This window comes from Microplitis mediator, chromosome 11 (assembly GCF_029852145.1).
Source record: "Microplitis mediator isolate UGA2020A chromosome 11, iyMicMedi2.1, whole genome shotgun sequence".
In the NCBI taxonomy this organism is placed as follows: Eukaryota; Metazoa; Arthropoda; class Insecta; order Hymenoptera; family Braconidae; genus Microplitis; species Microplitis mediator.
In genome coordinates, this window is record NC_079979.1 from 3503570 (window position 1) to 3522200 (window position 18631).

General features: G+C 32.5%; 1 protein-coding gene across 1 annotated transcript; it reads right to left on the reverse strand.

The window, feature by feature from the left end:
- Positions 1 to 230: 230 nt before the first annotated feature.
- Positions 231 to 5437, reverse strand: LOC130677150 (hornerin-like). Its single transcript, XM_057483785.1, has 3 exons — positions 5276 to 5437; positions 1891 to 1974; positions 231 to 1795 (listed from the first exon to the last, which is right to left on the reverse strand). The coding sequence occupies exons 1-3, from the start codon at positions 5322 to 5324 to the stop codon at positions 996 to 998; spliced, it is 933 nt and encodes a 310-aa protein (XP_057339768.1). The 5' UTR covers positions 5325 to 5437; the 3' UTR covers positions 231 to 995.
- Between the last annotated feature and the right edge of the window lie 13194 nt (positions 5438 to 18631).

An 18631-nucleotide genomic window follows, 5' to 3' on the forward strand; every position in this document is an offset into this window, starting at 1 on the left:
TTATATATGAATATAATTGAGCATTATTCCGAATTTTTATTTTTACTATTTCAAAAAATTCTGTCCCTGTAAAAAAATAGCATGAAATCAATTTGGATCTTATCAATTTACAAAACAAAATAAAAACTCCCAGGGTCAAATTACTTCAGATGTATTTCAATAACCAACTTAAACATAATTGAAATTTTTATAATTTTAAAATTTTATTAAATGTCAATATCTCTATTCCTTTATTACTCTAACCAATATGAAGTTGCTTTTTAAAAAATATCTTCTTTGGAATTGAAACTAACTTAAACTTTAAACTTCGAAGTTAATAATAAGTAGTGATAACAAATAAAAATTTAACAACTTAAAGTAAGTAGTTAAGCTTTTTATCGAAAGTGTCAGTCAAAAAATATTAATGCTTTTTGTTTTATGACAAAAACTATTAAAAATTATTTTTTCTTCTTTTGTATCTATGAATAATGTAAAACGTGATTTTTTTTTATGTCAATTATAAGAAAATTGAATTTAATCAAATTTATTTACTTATCAGAAATATTTGTTTTTCACCTGTTTCAGGGGGCACTCCATTTGCCCGGAACAAATGAAAACTTTTTTTAATGGCGACTAAAAATTTTTTCTATGTACATTTAATATCATAAAAAAAAAATGATTTATCATATTCGAGTCCCCAAAAACTCAGTTTTATCTCTAGTACCCTGACCCTCTCTCTTCCCTTCATTGAAGGTCTGAAATTACTATTAAATAAATGTCAAGTACGAGAGATTATGTTGCGAATGACTTCAGTCAGTAGGCAGAAACATTATTTGTTTCTTCCCAAGACATGAAATACATAAGTTTCTACACGCTGACTTGAACCATTCGTAATTAATGCGTTTGCTAGTATTTTTTCGTGTCGAATTGAAATTAGCTTGTTTTGACTAACTGTAGAGATATTGAAGCTTGAAGTTTTTAATGCTGGTATCATGAGAAATTCATTTTTTAGCATTTCAGAGTCTGAAAGGTCTTAACGTGGGGAACTCGTCGTCAAAATTCATGTTCAGACCGATTGCTTTGAAGACTTTCTTGATAGAATTGAGAGGATTATCAGGATCAAATAACATAGACTTGGGGTTTGATTGAGTCGGCTCGATTTTATCTTCTGTTTTCGATTTATGATTCTTGGTTTCAGGAATATTTGCTGTAGATGGTGTTGTTGAAGTAGAGGTTGTTAGATTCTTTTTTAACACAGCAGACTTAGCATCATCATCTAATTGTTTAAGGAGTTTTCGCATATCAGCTATAGGATCAGATAATGATGGCGATAAGTCAAACGAGGGATAATTTGCCTTGTTCTGATACATTGGTTCGTTAGTTGTTGATGATGTAGTTGATTCGACTCGTTCACTCACTTGGTTAGAGGAACCATGAGAATATGCAGTATGATGGTAAGCATGGTAAGCAGGGGAATGCATAACAGGAATTATATGAGACGTTTTTTTGCTAGTAGTTTGGATGCTACTGGGACTATCATTCTCAGATAATCTAGACGATCCATAATTAGTTAATTCATTATGTCTAGATGATCCAGATGATCTATCGTACGATGATCCTAATGATCCATAATGATTCGATGATCCAGAAGATCCATAATAACCTGATGAGCCAGAAGATCCATGATATCCAGATGACCCAGATGATCCAGAAGATCCATAATAACCTGATGAGCCAGAAGATCCATGATATCCAGATGACCCAGATGATCCAGATGATCCAGAAGATCCATGATATCCAGATGAACTCGAGTGTCCTACCAAAAAAATTTAAATCTTAAATACTTATATCGAAAAATGTTTAACAATACTTTGAACAGTATAATTAGATGTAAATAACTGAATCTCAAACCTGAAGAGTGTGATGAACGGAATAGACTTCTGAGGCCTCCACCCCTATGACTTCTGCTATGACGTTTCCCACAACCATCGACATCTATAATAAATTTAAAATTTCGTTTGATTTCATTAGAAAATAAAACTCATCGATTGTTGACTTTTTAAGATTCTGTCATTCCCATTTCTAGTCAGTTACTATCAGGCCGATAAAAAAAAGGTCAATGTCTTTGATGGGAATATCTGTTAGTATTTATTATACTTCATAATAGCTGATAAACAGCAATCTAGTAAACACAAGTATATTATGTAATACATGTAGATAGTGTGCTCACAGTCACTATATTTTCAGAGTTTTTGAGCTTATACGGAATGGGTAATTCCGTGGTCAGCCTGCAGGGTTATCCGTAATGATAGGCGTCATAAATGTGCTTGTCAACTGCTCGAGAGTTGGAAAAAGTCGTGACTGACGGTTATTTTGCGTTACTAGACATAACTTTTTTTTTATAAATTTTATGATTAGAATAGGGTCGTGTGAATATCATTCGAATCGAATATTCGACTAATTCGAATTATTTGTATAATTGTCTTGTGCACTTAAATTAATCGATTTCGATGGAAAAGTTGTCTTGTTCGGGTGTATTTGACTCAATTTGAATATTTTTTCATAGAACTCATTACTAAAATAATAAAAATTTTATTGTTTAAAAAAGTGTCATCCGGTCATATCCGGAATGAAAAAGTAAATTTCGTATTTTAATTCGAAAATTACTTTCTACATAAATTAAATCAAACATGCTACACCGCGAAATTTAAAAAAATTTTCCACGTCAGACAGTCTGCAATAAGTATTTCATCTGCAAATTTTTCTACATGTTCTACATTATCTGAATTCTACAGACATAGTTCAAACATTGTAGTACATGTAAGACACATCATTGAACTATGTTATAGCAGTCGAAATTAGAGCTTATTTAGGGGAGGGGGGGAGCAAAACGGAGTAGGGTAGGCTAAATGAGGTACCCCCAAAATTTCATAAACAAAAAATTTTATTTTTTAAATGTTTTTTAATTATTCGAAAATCACTTTTGTAAATATAATTTAGCATTGTTTTAAATATTTGTTGTTAAACTTTTTCAAAAATCGAGTGTCAGTCAAAAAATGTTAATGCCTTTTGTTTTATGATAAAATCCAATAAAAATTTTTTTTCCTTCTTTTGCATCCATTAATTGTGTAGAACGTGATTTTTCTTTACGAATATTACTTACAAAAAAAATTAATTTTATCAAAATTATTTCATATGCAGAAATTTTTGTTCACCTTTATTGAAGGGTGCCCCATTTTGCCAGCAAAAGGAAATTTTTTTTGTTTTAACGGCAACTGAACTTTTATTTATTTACTTTGAAGCTGACGAAAGAGAAAGATTATTTTCTTTAACATGAGATATGATAACCCATAAAAGAACTTCTCTCACACCAGAATTAGTATCTTATTTAATTTTTCTACATAAAATTTATCAAAAAATGAAACAAAATGTCAATAAATACGACGAATACAAATTCTTTTTAAATTTAATAATTAGTTTATTATTTGGTTTGAATTCAGATTATTCGAAAAATTCGAACTATTCGAATGATTCGATACGATTCAAGACGAATAAATCGTAAATTCGAATATTCGCACAGCCCTAGATAATAATTTTATGTAAAGTATAAAACAAACGTAATACGTATTTAGATTAATAACTAATACAACGACGATTTATTAATTAACGACTTCAACCTAATATTGAGTCGATAAATTATTTTATTAATTAGATATAAATTATTTTAATCCCAAAAACGGGGATTGTCAATTATCATGTCTAAAAAGTTTTAAACACAACAACTCTAGTTACAACAATTAATCAGCCTAACTGTTTTTGTTATTATTATAATTTTTTTATTTGATCAGAAGAACCCTTTTGAGAATCATTATCTAAATTCTCTCAGTCTAATTGTGATAAAAATTTATTAAATGGCCAGTAAGCAATAAGTAAATCGTAACGTTCCTTAATGGTTGATTAAAATTACAAGTATAAGAAGTGTGATCTGCATTCTGACGTTTATAGTCCAGTCGAGATAAGTAATTTGTGCTGGTGAAAATTCCTGGCCGACTAATTTGTTCACAGAATGATTCAGAATATGCTAAAACTACGACAACCGAAAAAATTCAACAACAGAGTGCGTCGCAAATATGTTTTTTTATCACAAAATGGTCGAAATTCCGGTTTCACGCAAATATTTAATAAACTATAGCACATGGACAAAAAATATCTGAATAAAACTTAAAGAAAAAGAAATAATGAATAAAATGAGCCCTTATTTAAGTTCCTATGAGCTGTAATTTGTAAATTATGTAAATGTTAATTAATTTTTTCGTCAACTCGATGTTATTTTTCATACATCAGCTGTTCCGACGCCGGAACTTGCCGAAACGTGACGGTGCATGACGAAGCTGCGTGCGCGCTCGTTCGGGAAATTCAAAATTTGAAAAGTTACTTTTTATTTCCTAGCTGAAAGACATTTATATTTTATTTGATGAAAAAATTAAATAGTAATTAAATTTTTATTCCTATAAAAAATAATTAAATGGTTCAATTCTTAGCTTAAATGTTTCTTAACAAAATGAGAAATAAAAAATATGTTCTTTTCTGTAATTTATTTTATTTTTTATTACAATCGATTAACTAATTATTTTGATATCTTAAAATTGTAAAAAAATATACTTGCGACGCACATTTTTAAAATAAAATAAAGAACCAAGATCTTGTTCTATAAACAATGTAAAGTAATTATTAATAATATTATAACAAGATTTTATTTCAACAATTTCTCAAACTATTTGTTAAATTTTCTGACCATAGTTCTTAGACTGGACAATACAACAAAATACAGTTGTCCAGGTATATTTCAGTGACTACGAAAATGGGCTATGTATCACTTACAAAAGGTTATTACGCTTATGACCGTCATAAACACCTGCTTAAAAACTAAAAAAGCTTATAATTCAGATGAATCACGATCAGCATTAGTCATCACTCACGTAAAATACTTAATATCGCTTTCTACGTAAATACAAATTAGAATCTAATTCGTATCTTAATTAGATTTCAAGATAGTCCGTGACGATAAACTATAAATTATAGCGATAATTTAAAATAAAAAAATTTTTGTATGAATTCTGTTCGGAAAGGATCCACAAAAAAATCAGCCTACAGACAGAACCATTATTTACCAAGTTATAAACAATCAAAGTTGGTGCTTGAGTTTATACCCCTTAACGTTACTCTGATAAAAAGTAAAAAAATAAATTTTTCTTTTTACTTTTCGAAGTATCATAAAAAAAAATTAATTACTTACGTGAAATTATTAACAAAATCATAAATCCAATAAGTAATTCGAAATTCATTTTGAAAATCACTATATCAAATGAGATACAATTTTTATATTTATTAATATACTCGCTTCGTACGAAAGCTTACAATGAAATGAAACTGAAGCGTCACTTGTTATAGTTACATCTACATGTATATATTTATTAAGAGTGCGGCAGTGGTCAGAGTGAGAAACGGAGGAGTAAGAAATGGAGATAACTACAATCATTGGGAAATTTGATAGTGGGTCAAACCCAAAAAATTTAGTGTGTTTAATGACAATGACATCAGCGTCAGATATTTTTATCATGTTGACGGTTTCAAATAAGCGACCTTGGTATTTATATTATTAAGTATTTATGTTGATTTACAATTTGACTGATTTAAAAATCGTTTGATGTGAATAATCTGTTTATTGGGTTAATTATTTATAAAACTTTGGGATTAAAGGGGGACCACTAAGTGACTGGCTGAAAAAGCGATGATTTTTGAGAAATTTTTAAAAGAAAATTACATCATGGAATGTTTTAATTTTCTAAAGATATGTTTGTGGATATATGAGAAATACAGGATACAATTTTCGGACCAAAAAATTCAAAATTCCATGAGTTGTTCAAAATCTCCTAACGCTTCAAAAAAAAGACTCCCCAGTGCTGCAGTAATATCAACCTTCACAGTGCATGAAATAAAAAACAAACCGAATAAGTTAATTTAACTAAAAGATATTTCCCATATCATGACCCACGGGCGAAGGAAAAAACTGAAATTTAATAAAATGGCAGTCCCTGGCGGACCTGAAATACGGTGAAAAAAACGAAATTTCGGTAAATTTATGGTAAAGTCCCGTAAGCTACCGTAAAAAACCGGAATACCGTAGTATTCCGTACTGCTACCGAATTTTGAGGAAAAATTGGGGTATCTCATCGAATTTTAACGTGCACTGATAGAAGGATTTAGTTGTATTTAATAAGATTTGGTTGTATTTACTAAATGATTTAGTAACGAACCTTGCAATACTAAATATTTGGTTACAGGTACCAAATCATTTAGTAAAGCTCATTTATTTCCACCAAACAAATATTTAGTAGTATTTAAGAAACGATTTATTGGGGCATAATCAATCATTTATTGGGATTAAAGAACTAATTCTTTTAACTTAATTGTTTTACTTAAAATAAATTCAAATGATAACAATAAATAATTTTAAGTAAAAATATATAGTATTATAAAAAAAAACCTTATTTTATTATAATTTTGTATTTAAGATAAATAACAAATTTTTAGTCAAATAAGTTTAATTTATCCAAATAATACACATAATTGTAACATACATAAGTTGAAATTTTTAAATTAAACTCCGTTGAGAAATGACATATAAGCCATTTGGTAGTAAATGAGTTTTTAACGGTTTGATAAATCTTACAAAATCGACCTGAATAAAATAATTTGGGTCATTTTGTTTTGGCAACGTTAATAGATATCCTTTAATATCACTATTGAGCCCAATAGTAACACATTTTTTATAAGAAAAGTATACAGATTTATAGTCAGATAAAATAGTAGTGATAATGCCGGATACAGGACTATTTTCGGAATCATTAGATTCATAGAAAGCCTATGATGACCGATATAAAATTTTGTTAATTTTAATGGATTTAAAGGTTCTCAAATTATTATTAGTCTGTAACGTAGCAGTTGTACTTTTTCCAGGCTCAACAACATTTTTGGACCCTTTATCATGTATAAATTTATCACACTAACCCAACTGTAATTTTTTAGCGAGAGTATATAATATATTGATACGACAATTTACAATATGAGCATGATGTTTAGATATCTTATGAAAAGCTTCAAATCGTGAACATGAGTAGAATTTCGGTGGCCCTAGAATCTTTATTATAGTTGGATAGTGTACTGAATTGTGAAATTTAGCTGTTAAATGACCTTTAAACGTTTCCAAATATAATTTGTGATGATGTTTTATCAATTCACGGAGATAAATTATGTCATCATTTGACATAATTGAAGATGTAACTATATTTATTATATCAAACAAGTAAGTGTACAATTGCCACGATAAATCATCTGGCAAAATTAAATCGCCTATTAGTATTCCAAAATACGCTACCAAATAAGACATTTCTGCTGCTGTAATAATTATGTGCTCTTTTGTAATATGACTCTCAGTTATTGCTGATATTTTATTCCCACAATCAGCTTCACAGTAATAAAAGAATTTTAATCTATCATTTAAATGATATAAAGTAAAATATTTATTACTAATGCAATGCTTAATAATTTTTGCCATGTCGTACCGATATATGCCTAAGTATAAATCGTGCATAATATCAAATGTCCAGTTGCAAGTATTATGAAAAAATTTTATTTCATTGAAAACACCTGGATTTTTGACACCATTGCAACGTTTCAATAAATCTGTTTAAAAATTGCTTTTATTTTTTAGAATATTTTCATTTTCTAATGTTAATTTTTGGGCTTCACTTTTAGGTGCTTGACAGAATCGACAATAATATTCCGGCCATTGTTTTCTAAAAAAACATTTTTTAGCATTTCTTTCTCCCACGATATCTCTTGAACGAATAAACCAATTTTGATGGTTGAGGTGGCATTCGGCGCGGCTTATAAAGTTTTAGAGCTGATTAGATTTTGGAATCAATCCATCGAGCAAATTAAAAGTTATCCAAATAAAAAATTCTTGAAAAAATTTTATTTTTGAAATATCTCCGAACGCACCTTACCGACTAAGCTCAAATTCTTACAGCTTCAAGATATTAACAAGCAACGTGGAATGACACCTTAAAGATCAAAATCGGTTCATCCGTTCAAGAGTTATGAATATTTACATACATACATACGTACGTACACACATACATACACTCGGACATCATCGTGACATTAGTCAGGATAGCTTCCTAGAACCTTAAAACGTCAAAATCTGATAGAAATTTAGTTTTTGCAAATTGGTCCGAAACCAATAACTTCCCGAAATATTGAAAATTTTCAATTTTCTTAGCGGGAAGTTAAAAATTGGAAAAAACCGTTTTTCTCCATTTCTTTCGCCAACGATATCTCTCGAACGAATTTACCGACTGAGATGGTTGAGGTGATTTTTGTAGATATTTGGAAAAAAACGTTGTTGACTAGTTTTCTATCAACGATATCTCTCGAACGAATGTACCGATTAATACAGTTGAGGTGGCAATCGACGCGTTTTATCAAGTTCTACAACTCATCAAATTTTGAAAATGATTTATCCAGTCATTTTTTAAGAAATTTCAAAAAAACTGAATAAAAAATGTTTTCTTAATTCTTTCGTCAACGGTTTCTCTTGAACGAATGAACCCATTTTGATGGTTGAGGTGGCATTCGACGCGGCTTATAAAGTTTTAAAGCTGATTAGATTTAGGAATCAATCCATCGAGCAAATTAAAAGTTATCCAAAATAAACATTTTTGGAAAAATTTTATTTTTTAAATACCTCCGAACGCACCCTCTTGGTTAAGCTCAATTTTTCTCAGCTTCTAGATATTAAAAAGCCGCGTGGAACGACACCTCAACGATCAAAATCGGTCTATCCGTTCAAGAGTTATAGATATTTACATACGTACATGGATACATAAACTCGGACATCATCGTAAAATTAGTCAGGATAGCTTCCTAGAACCTCAAAACGTCAAAATCTGATAGAAATTCAGTTTTTTAAAATGGGACTGAAACCAATAACTTCCCCAATGTTTGAAAATTTTCTTAGTGGGAAGTTAAAAATTTATTTTTTTTTGTATTTCTTTAATATCTTTGAGTCTATCTTATCGATTGATCTGAAATTTTTAGAACAAGTGACGGTCAACAAACTCTTTTAATTGCCGCAATAACAATCTCAATTGGTTAATTCATTAAAAAGATATAGAGAGTTTACATCCATACACACACACACACACACACACACACACACACACACACACACACACACACACACACACACACACACATGCATACATATAGATACAGATAATCGGACATTATCCTGAAAATAGCCAGAATAGCTTCCGAGGGGCTCAAAACGTTGACATACGACGAAAATTCGATTTTCGAAAATCGGGGTTAAAACAATAATTTCCCGAATTTTCGAAAATTTACAATTTTCTTAGCGGAAAGTTAAAAAACAAAAATTTTTACGGTCGAATGGATTATCAAATCATAACTTTACGGTACTTTAAACAAAGAAAAAAAATCATCCAATCAAATTTATACTCGAAAGAATCGGAACGAGAGGAGAGAGGGACACAAAACAGAATATCCTGTTCAGAAGAAGTGAAAAATAATTCGATTTGATAATTAAATAAATTGGATAAAATGAAATTGTTTGTGAACAATTTAGATGAAAACAAGTAATTTTAACATAAATATCGTATACAAACGTGATAAACAAATTTGTATTATTATTAACTTTTTTGAAAAAAACAAACTTTTATTAACAAATTTTGAGCATTTCAGATTGTAAATGAATCATCAAAGTTATTAATATAATAATACCTTTTGCATTGGACTATCCCAACAAATTCCCAATCAGGCCCCACTCAGGAAAAACTGATGTCAGGTAACAAATTTTTGCACTGGGATGTCCCAAAAAGTTCTCGACTGGATCCCGGCTGGAATAGATCCACTAGACATGTCACAGCAATCCCCAATTGGGACCCAATATACGTATTGACAAGTTCTACTCGGCTATGTAAACTTTGTTTGATTGGTTCAAAACTATGCAGACAAGTGTTTTACAGCAAATTTTTTAAATAGGCGATAAAATTTATCATAAGCCGACATGCGAAGTAATAGAGTAGTATATAGGTTTTTTTTATACTCGAGAGGATTCACTTTTGATTTCTTACCATCATTTGATACATACAAAAAGATGTCAAAAATTCAGCGAAATAAAAAAATATAATTTTCGAAATCAGGTGATTTGGTATAGAATGGCCCATTTATATAAATTTTTTTTCGCTCGGACACTTTTGAATTCCAACATCTATGTTATAATTTACAGTTTATATTTTTCATAGATTGTATCTCGATATATAGATTATTCTTAATCATTGCTCTAATTCAACTTATCGACAAAAAAAACAAACTAAGTATCATTAACGTAATGGAATTTTTGACTTTATTATTTTATGACAAAGAACCTATTATAAAATGAAACGTCACGTTAAGAAGCCTAAGGAGTTCCTATTTGAGTCATTAAACATCTCAAAGCATCATTACCCTGATAACAGCAAATATAAAATGACATAAATTTCGTTTAACTGGCTGCAATACATAAGCGTTCGATTTTGAGGCACTGTTCTATCAATATATTGTAAGTACATCACCTTATTTTATAATTGTTTACTTTGTGAATTTTCATCGTTTTATTTAAATTTTATGTAAATTCTGTATTTTTTAACTTCCCGCTAAAAAAATTGTAAATTTTCAAAAATTCGGGAAGTTATTGGTTTCGGTCCGGTTTTCGAATATCGAATATCTATTAAATCTTGACGTTTTGACGTTCTAGGAAGCTATTTTGACTAATTTCAAGATGATGTCCGAGTGTATGTATGTGTGTATGTACGTACGTACGTATGTATGTATGTAACTATTCTGTAACTTTTGAACGGATAAACCAATTTTGATCTTCAACGGATAAACCGATTTTGATCTTCAATGGATAAACCGATTTTGATCTTCTGTCATTTGACGCGGCTTGTTAAATACGATAAGCTGTGAAAAATTAAGCTCAATCGGTAGGGTGTGTTCGGAGATATTTTAAAAATAAAGTTTTTTCAAAAATGTTTTTTTTGAACAACTTTGAATTTGCTCGATGGATTGATTCCAAAATCTAATCAGGTCTGACTTTATGAGCCGCGTCGAATGTCACCTCAACCATTAAAATCAGTTCATTCGCTCAAGAGAAACCGTTAACGAAAGAATTGAAAAAAATTTTTTGTTTTCTTTTTTCGACATTTCTCAGGAACGACATGATCAATCAATTCCAAAATTTGATCAGCTTTAGAACTTGATAAAACGCGTCGATCAACATCTCAACCGTCTTAATCGGTCAATTCATTTGAGAGATATCGTTGATAAAAGCAATAGTGAAAATCGTTTTTTTCGAATATCTGAATAAAAATTGAATCAATCAATTTCAAAATCTAATCAGCTCTAGAACTCAATAAAACGCATCGATTGGCACCTTAATCGTCTCAATTGGCCTATTCGTTTGAGAGATATCGTTGGAGGAAAAATAATAAAAAACGTTTTTTTTTTTTCAAAAACAACGGCATCCTAAAGTGTTTCCGAGCTCGAAAACGTATTTACAACAGTGTTTTCGAGCTCCAGGAGCTCGAAAATAGAGAGAGGTTTTAGGGCTGGCCCACAGGGTCAACTGATAGACTGATTGTTTTTTTTTAATGCACCAGCTTCAAAACATTTTGTTTTTTTTTTAAACTCAAAAATCTGGGGAAAAGTTGACTCCGTTGTAGAATCTTAAATTTTTTATATATTGTAAAGCGCACAACTATTTTTTCATTTCCTGCTAAGATAATCGACGATTTTCGAAAAATTCGGGAAGTGAATGTTTTCACCCCGATTTTCGAAAATCGAAATTTCATCAGATGTCGACATTTTGAGGTCCTCTGAAACTATTCTGACTATTTTCAGAATGGTGTCCGAGTGTCTGTATGTATGTATGTATGTAAATTTTTGTATCTTTTTAACGAACAAACCGATTCAGATGGTTCTTGTGACACTCTCGATCAATGTTCAAGTTGGGTGAGCTGTAGAACTTAAAAAAATGCGTCAATTGTCGCAAGAAAAATCTCAATCGATGAACGTATTCGAACGATATTATTGGAGATAGAAATTAAAAAATATATATTATATACGTTTGTTTGTTTGGTTGTTCGATTCATGAGGAATTTAAAAAAAATTTGGAAAATCCAAAAGTGCACGCCTCGAACGCTCATGTTGTTTTTTTTTTAAAGTTAAATTTCGAATAAAATTGAATATCCCGCTCTTTTCCCATAGAAATTTCCATGGTAAATATACGGTAACATGTAATGATTTATTTTTAAAAAAACGAGAAGGCCTACAGTAGTGATTTTTGAAAGGAACCTTCTTTGCTTATTTCTGAAAATTTTGAAAAAAAAATTAAGTAGTTTCGTCAAGTCGTTCTCGAGATATCCGTACCACGCCGTTTTTTTTAACCACAGACTAATGGACGTCCACGATAAATTTTTTTTAATGAACTTTTTTTTATATTAATACATATTAGACAAATTAAAAAAAGTATCAGGATTATTTATTAGTGTTTCAGCTTTATATTGATGTGTTTTTCATAATGTGTAAGAGTAATAGAAAAAAAATATATGCAATTTAATGAGTGGAAATCGTGTGACCTTGACAGGTTGGTTATAAAGCACAACCTCTCCGCTTCGCTTCCGAGGCGTAAAAAGTGAATCTTTTCGAATATCTTCAAGATGACTGAACCGATCGATTTCTAAGTCACATTGGCTCTAGAACTCGATAAAACGCGTCGATAGCCGTATTGTCTGTTGGAAGTGGTTTATTTGTTTGAAAGATATCGATGCTCAAAAATTTTAGACACAACACTTTACCCTAGATACGTATAATATTGTGGTCTCTTATGCCACTAAATAATAAATGGCATCAAGGATGCTTTTAGTGTTCTGTGCATGCGTTCCACTATTCTATTGGATAGTGTTACGGCGTATTGGTGGTATGGCGTCGTGCGAGTTTTGTCAGAGCCAACGATTTTAGTGAGAGCTTCAATCAGGGATGATTCAAATTGAGTCCCCTGGTTTGTAGTAATGGTAATTGGAGATCCGTAACGAGTTATTCAGTTGTCGAATGGAGCTGTTGCAACCGTGTCTGCTGTCATGTCACGTATAGAAATGGCTTCTGGCCACCTGAAGAAGCGGTTGATCATAGTCAGGCAGTATTGATATCTTGAGGCGTTTGGCAGGAAGATGATGTCCATGTAGAGATGATTGAATCTTGAATCCGTGACGTCGATATGATTTAGTTGAAGTTTAGAGTGACGATGTATTTTCGCTTTTTGGCAGGCTAAACATTCTCGTGTCCACCGTGTGGTGTCTTTCCGAATTCCGGGCCAGTACTGGTGGTGTGTTAGGGTGTGCAATATTGTGGATGGTTTCAAAGGTAGTTTTAGGTAGCGAAGCTGGTATGTATGGCTTTACTATCCTCGTGCTTATGTCGCAATAGATTTTTATTTCAGGTTCTACCTCAAGTTCTTGAAGGTTGATCGAGTTGGGATTCTGCAGTAGATTTAGCAGTTCTTCATTTTCTGTTCGAGCATCGCGTATAGCTTCTGGGTCGAGAACAGCTGGCATACTGATTGTATGTGGGCTTGAAAGAGCATCCATCACGGTGTTTTCTTCGCCTTTCACATGAATTATTTCTGTAGAAAAATTGGGAAATAAAATTGGGAGTTGTCTTTCAGAGTCCTTGTCCAATTTCTGTTTGAAGGCATAGATTATCGGTTTGTGATCGGTCTAATGACAAAGTTTGGGCCGTCTAGTAGATGATGAAAAAATTTAATGGAAGTTAAAATAGCTAGTAACTCACGATCATACGTACTATAGCGTTGCTCTGTCGGGCTTAACTTTCGAAAAAAAATCCAAGCTGTCTGTTGACATAATCTACTAGTTCTTCGAGTTTTGCTCCGATGGCCGTTGATGAAGCATCAGTAGTGAGGCATAATGGCGCTGTGGCTGATGGATAGGCCTAAGGGTGATGTTAGCGAGTTTTTTCTTGCATTCAGTGAAAGCTTTCTCAGCCTCTTCTGTCTAAGTAATTTTAGATTTGTCTTTTTTATTGATAATTTGAGATAACTATTCAACGAGAGCTGAGTGTGAGCCACTTGAGGAATACATCTTCTGTAATAATTGATGATACCCAGGAAACGTCCTAGTTCTTCACTGGTTTCGGGTTTTATATAATTAAATATCGTGTCGCCACGTTCACTGATAGGCGTGTAACTTTGAGAACCGATGGTGAAACCCGAAAAGTTGACTTCTGCTTCGCCAAATTCACTTTTACTGGAATTCGTTCTAAGTGAGTGAGTCTTGAGGCGTTCAAATGCTGCTTGTAAGTGTTTTTGATGTTCTTCGATGTTTTTTTACATGATGAGAATGTCATCAATGTACTCGAAGATGAAGTCGATGTCTCCAAAGATGGAGTCCATAAATCTTTGGAACGCTTGCGTCGCGTTCTTGAGTCTCGTAGAGTCCCCAAGGAGTTATGGCCGTTTTCTGTATGTCATCTGGAGGCATGGGTATCTGGTGATAAGCTCTGTCCAAGTCGATTTTGGAGAACACGCGGTTTTATGATAAGCGTAGAAAGAGGTCTTGAATCAGTGGTGGAGCATACATATCTGGTACCGTGTTTGAGTTGAGAGACCTATAGTATCCGCAAAGTCTCCAGTCTTTATTTTTCTATTGTGTCATATGTATTGGGCTGGCGTAAGGGCTACTTGAAGCTACTTGAAGATTGATTATTCCTTCCTCCAGAATTTCTGATATTTAACTTTTTGCTGCGATTGCTTTTTCTCTTGCAAGCTTGCAGGCACGGGCTAAACTTGGAGGACCGTTCGTGATGATGCGATGTGCGTATTGTAGATTGGTCAGATTTGGTTTCAAGATTGGCTTTGTAATTTCGATGTATTGATTGAGTAATTCCGCGTAAGCTGGGGGTAACGTTGAATCAACAGTTGAAATATTGTAGAAAGGTGTGCCCAAAGTTTCGCCTTTAGTTGATAATGATGTGAGAGGATCGATGAGTTATTGATTTTTCAAGTCAATGAGTAAGTTGAAATGCGTCAGGAAGTCGGCACCAATTATTGCAGTTTGTACATCGGCAATAATAAACGTCCACTGAAAACTCCTGCGTAGATTAAGGTTGACATTGATGGTCTTGGATCCGAAGGTACTGATGACTGATGTGTTTGCTGCGTAGAGTGTAAGTGAATCTTTTTCCTATTTGTGGTTAAAACGACTTATCGGAATGATAGATACCACTGAGCCAGAGTCAATTAAAAATTTTTCGGTGGTTGTGAAATCATTCATGTGTAGGCGCAGTTCCTTGGGCGGAAGTTTACTGCTATCACCAACTGCCCCAATAAGTGACAGCGGGTTCAGTTTCCCTGGTTATGAGTTTGAACTGGCGTTAATTTTCATGGCTGAGTGCAATGACGAGCGTCATTTCCCCATTTGTTGTGGTAGCAGCAATATCTGTTACGGTTAGGTGTGAGAGATCTGTTTCGTGGTCTGTGAAGACGTGCGTATGCGTCACTTTGGTTCACTTGCTGTGCCAGGAGTGCATTATTATAAGCTTGACTCTGAAGTTGTTGTTGTTGTTGCATCTCGTGCATTTGTTTTTGCATTAGCTCTTGATTATTTTTGAGGTTATTGACATCTGACAGGCAGCATTTCAACGCTGCTTGAATCTCAGTGAGCTTGCGTTCGAATTGTGCTAGACCTGATACATTTTGTGCTGTCCAAGACGTGCACGGCCATGACTGAGTTCCCAGATGAACTTATGAGACGATCTGCAACTTCCGCCAGGGCATTAAGGTCGTTGAGGTTCTCTGATATGACAATGTATAAACGTAACCAAGCAGGAAGACGTTTTTTCCATAATTGATAGAGTGCTTCATCCGTAAGGCTATCTTTTGCCAAGTTACGCATCTCACGAAGAAGTTGTGATGGTCTTTTTTCACCAAGCATCATCTCTTTGAGGAGCTTTTGTAATTTAGTGTGATTGGATTCAGAAAAGCGACTAAGAATAACAGTTCTGAGAGATTTGTAGTTATCTGTCGTTGTTGGTGCACCGATAATTTCCTATAGCTGCTTTGAAATGCTGAGTGGAAGTGCGTTTAAAGCTTGGCTGTATATTTGACTATCGCTGGAGATACGACTTGCTGTAAAATCAGCTTCGGCGATTGCAAACCATACTTCAGGGGAGTCTGGAAAAAACTGCGGAAGGTTGAGATTAACTGCAGACACATGTCCCTGTGTTGATCACAAATAAGTCACTTGGTATCGTTTGATCACGTCGGGGTCACCAATTGTGGTTTTTTATGACACTAAATAAGTCGAACGATATATATATATATATATATATATTAGTTATATTTTATTATGTAACTTAGCACTATCAACAATACAGTAATTATTTATGAGTAGTATCACGCTTTGTAGCGTATCATTCACAAGTTAGTAATGAATGTATCACCACAGCTGTGGCACTTTGTAGAACTTTGAATGCTAGTTTTAATCATTCCGTTGGCGGTTTGACGGTCGGTTTTTGTATTGGCAGGCCCTATCCTGGTAGGCGGTGCTTTGGTCGCGTTATTTGGCACTCTTGGCTGCAGAGGCGTAGCTTTCGGCTCAGAGCCACCACAATATAATGTATTAAATGTTTAAAAAATTATACCAGATTCTCACCTTCACTGTCTCTTTTAATCGCTGCAAAATTTATAACAGTCAGCTCGTAAGTATAGATTCCATTGTCAACAATATATTAGAGAAATGATTGTTCTCTAAACTTTTTTCAGATGTTTCATATTCCGAGGATACGATCTAATTCAAAACTCCGTTCATTCTTTTTCAGGGTTATTTATATTCAGTTCTATCCAAATCCAGACGTTTTTTTTTAGATCATATTGACAAAAATTAAAAATTTCTTGTTATTAACTGTTTGAGATTTTATTTATCGGAGTTAAATGCAATGCATAACTTTTTTTAAGCTTCAAGAGCTTGAAAAAAGAAAGACATTCAAGAGTATTTTTGAGCTCAAAGTGCTTGAAGTTTTGGGGCTGGCTTCAAGGAGCAAGAAATTTTGAAGCTAGCCCGCAACGTCCACCGTTGTTCAGATTTTTTTTTCTGTTAAATCATAAAGTCTTATTTACTTTAAAAGCAATCGTTTAATTTTTTTATCAAACTTACTCTTCACTCAAGGAAGGGGAGGTAGGGTTTTAAAGGAGAAGAAAAGCTTATTTTTGTGATTTTTTCGCAGCAAGATGAGAAATATAATTCTATTAAATTTAATTTCATATTATTGTACAACTTTCAAAGTATATCAGAAAAAATTTTCAATGAAAAATATTGACGAATAAGCCGGTGACGTAAAATCTCCAGAGGTGCCTTGAAAAAATGTGGTTTTGCGGTAAACATTATAACTCGTTACCGGATCATTTGAAAAAACAAAAATGGATATGCATTTTAAAGGTGATGTATTTCTCGAGGTAATCAGGAAGAGTTTTTTTTTTCTATTTTTTGCAGCACTTGGAAGGGAAAACCGTGACTTTAGCTCAAAAAATCGCGGTTAATTTGTTTTTAAAAATAGAAAAAAATTAAAATACAAAGTAACTCTCCGTGATTGCCTGTTGATTTATGTGACGAAGAAATGTTCAAATTTTTAAAAGGATCGGTTCAGTACATTTTGAGCTCTAAAGTTCACGAAGTTCAAAAATGACGTTTTCGGAAAAATCGATTTAAAGTTTTTTATGCGTGAAAATTCGAAATAAACCATTAATGAAAGAACATAAAATTTTATACTTACATAGAGTCATCAGTTTACATCCTTTGAAAGACACATAGACGGAGAAAAGGGATTAGGGAAAACAAAGGAAATTTCAGCTGCTTTCTACTAAAGATATCGAGCGGCTATCGGGCAGGTATAAAAATCAGGTATCACGGACGGTTGTTTAGAACGCTGTAACTCCGTTAGTTTTACTCGGATTGATTTAAACTTCGTACACGATATTCTCGACATATTGTTCATTCAGAAAAAAAATTTAAAAAAATAATTTTTAAATCCTACCCCCCCCCCCCCTTAATTGAGCAATTTATAAAATTATATTTGCAATTAATTGAATTTATTAAGATATGAATACGGTTTAATTGAGTGATTGCTTAGATCAGGCATTTGTGAGAAATTTGATAAACAAAACCGCTTCCGAATATGACAAAATTTACCCGTCGCGATCAAGTTTGATCTGTGATTGTTAGATAGCCCTAGAGCTAGTTCAATGTTACTTGAATTTTCTTGGCTAGCTTGGAAATTCCCAAGGCCTATTGTACCTTTTATGTATATTTTCAATAAAAAAAAAAGAAAAAAAGTACTTGAATTTTCAAAAAATATTGTCATTATCAGTCCGCCTGTTTGACGACTGGCTTATAAAATCCAAACAATTAGAAGATTTTTATTTAGAAGTATTGTAAAATAAAAATATAAAAAATAAAAA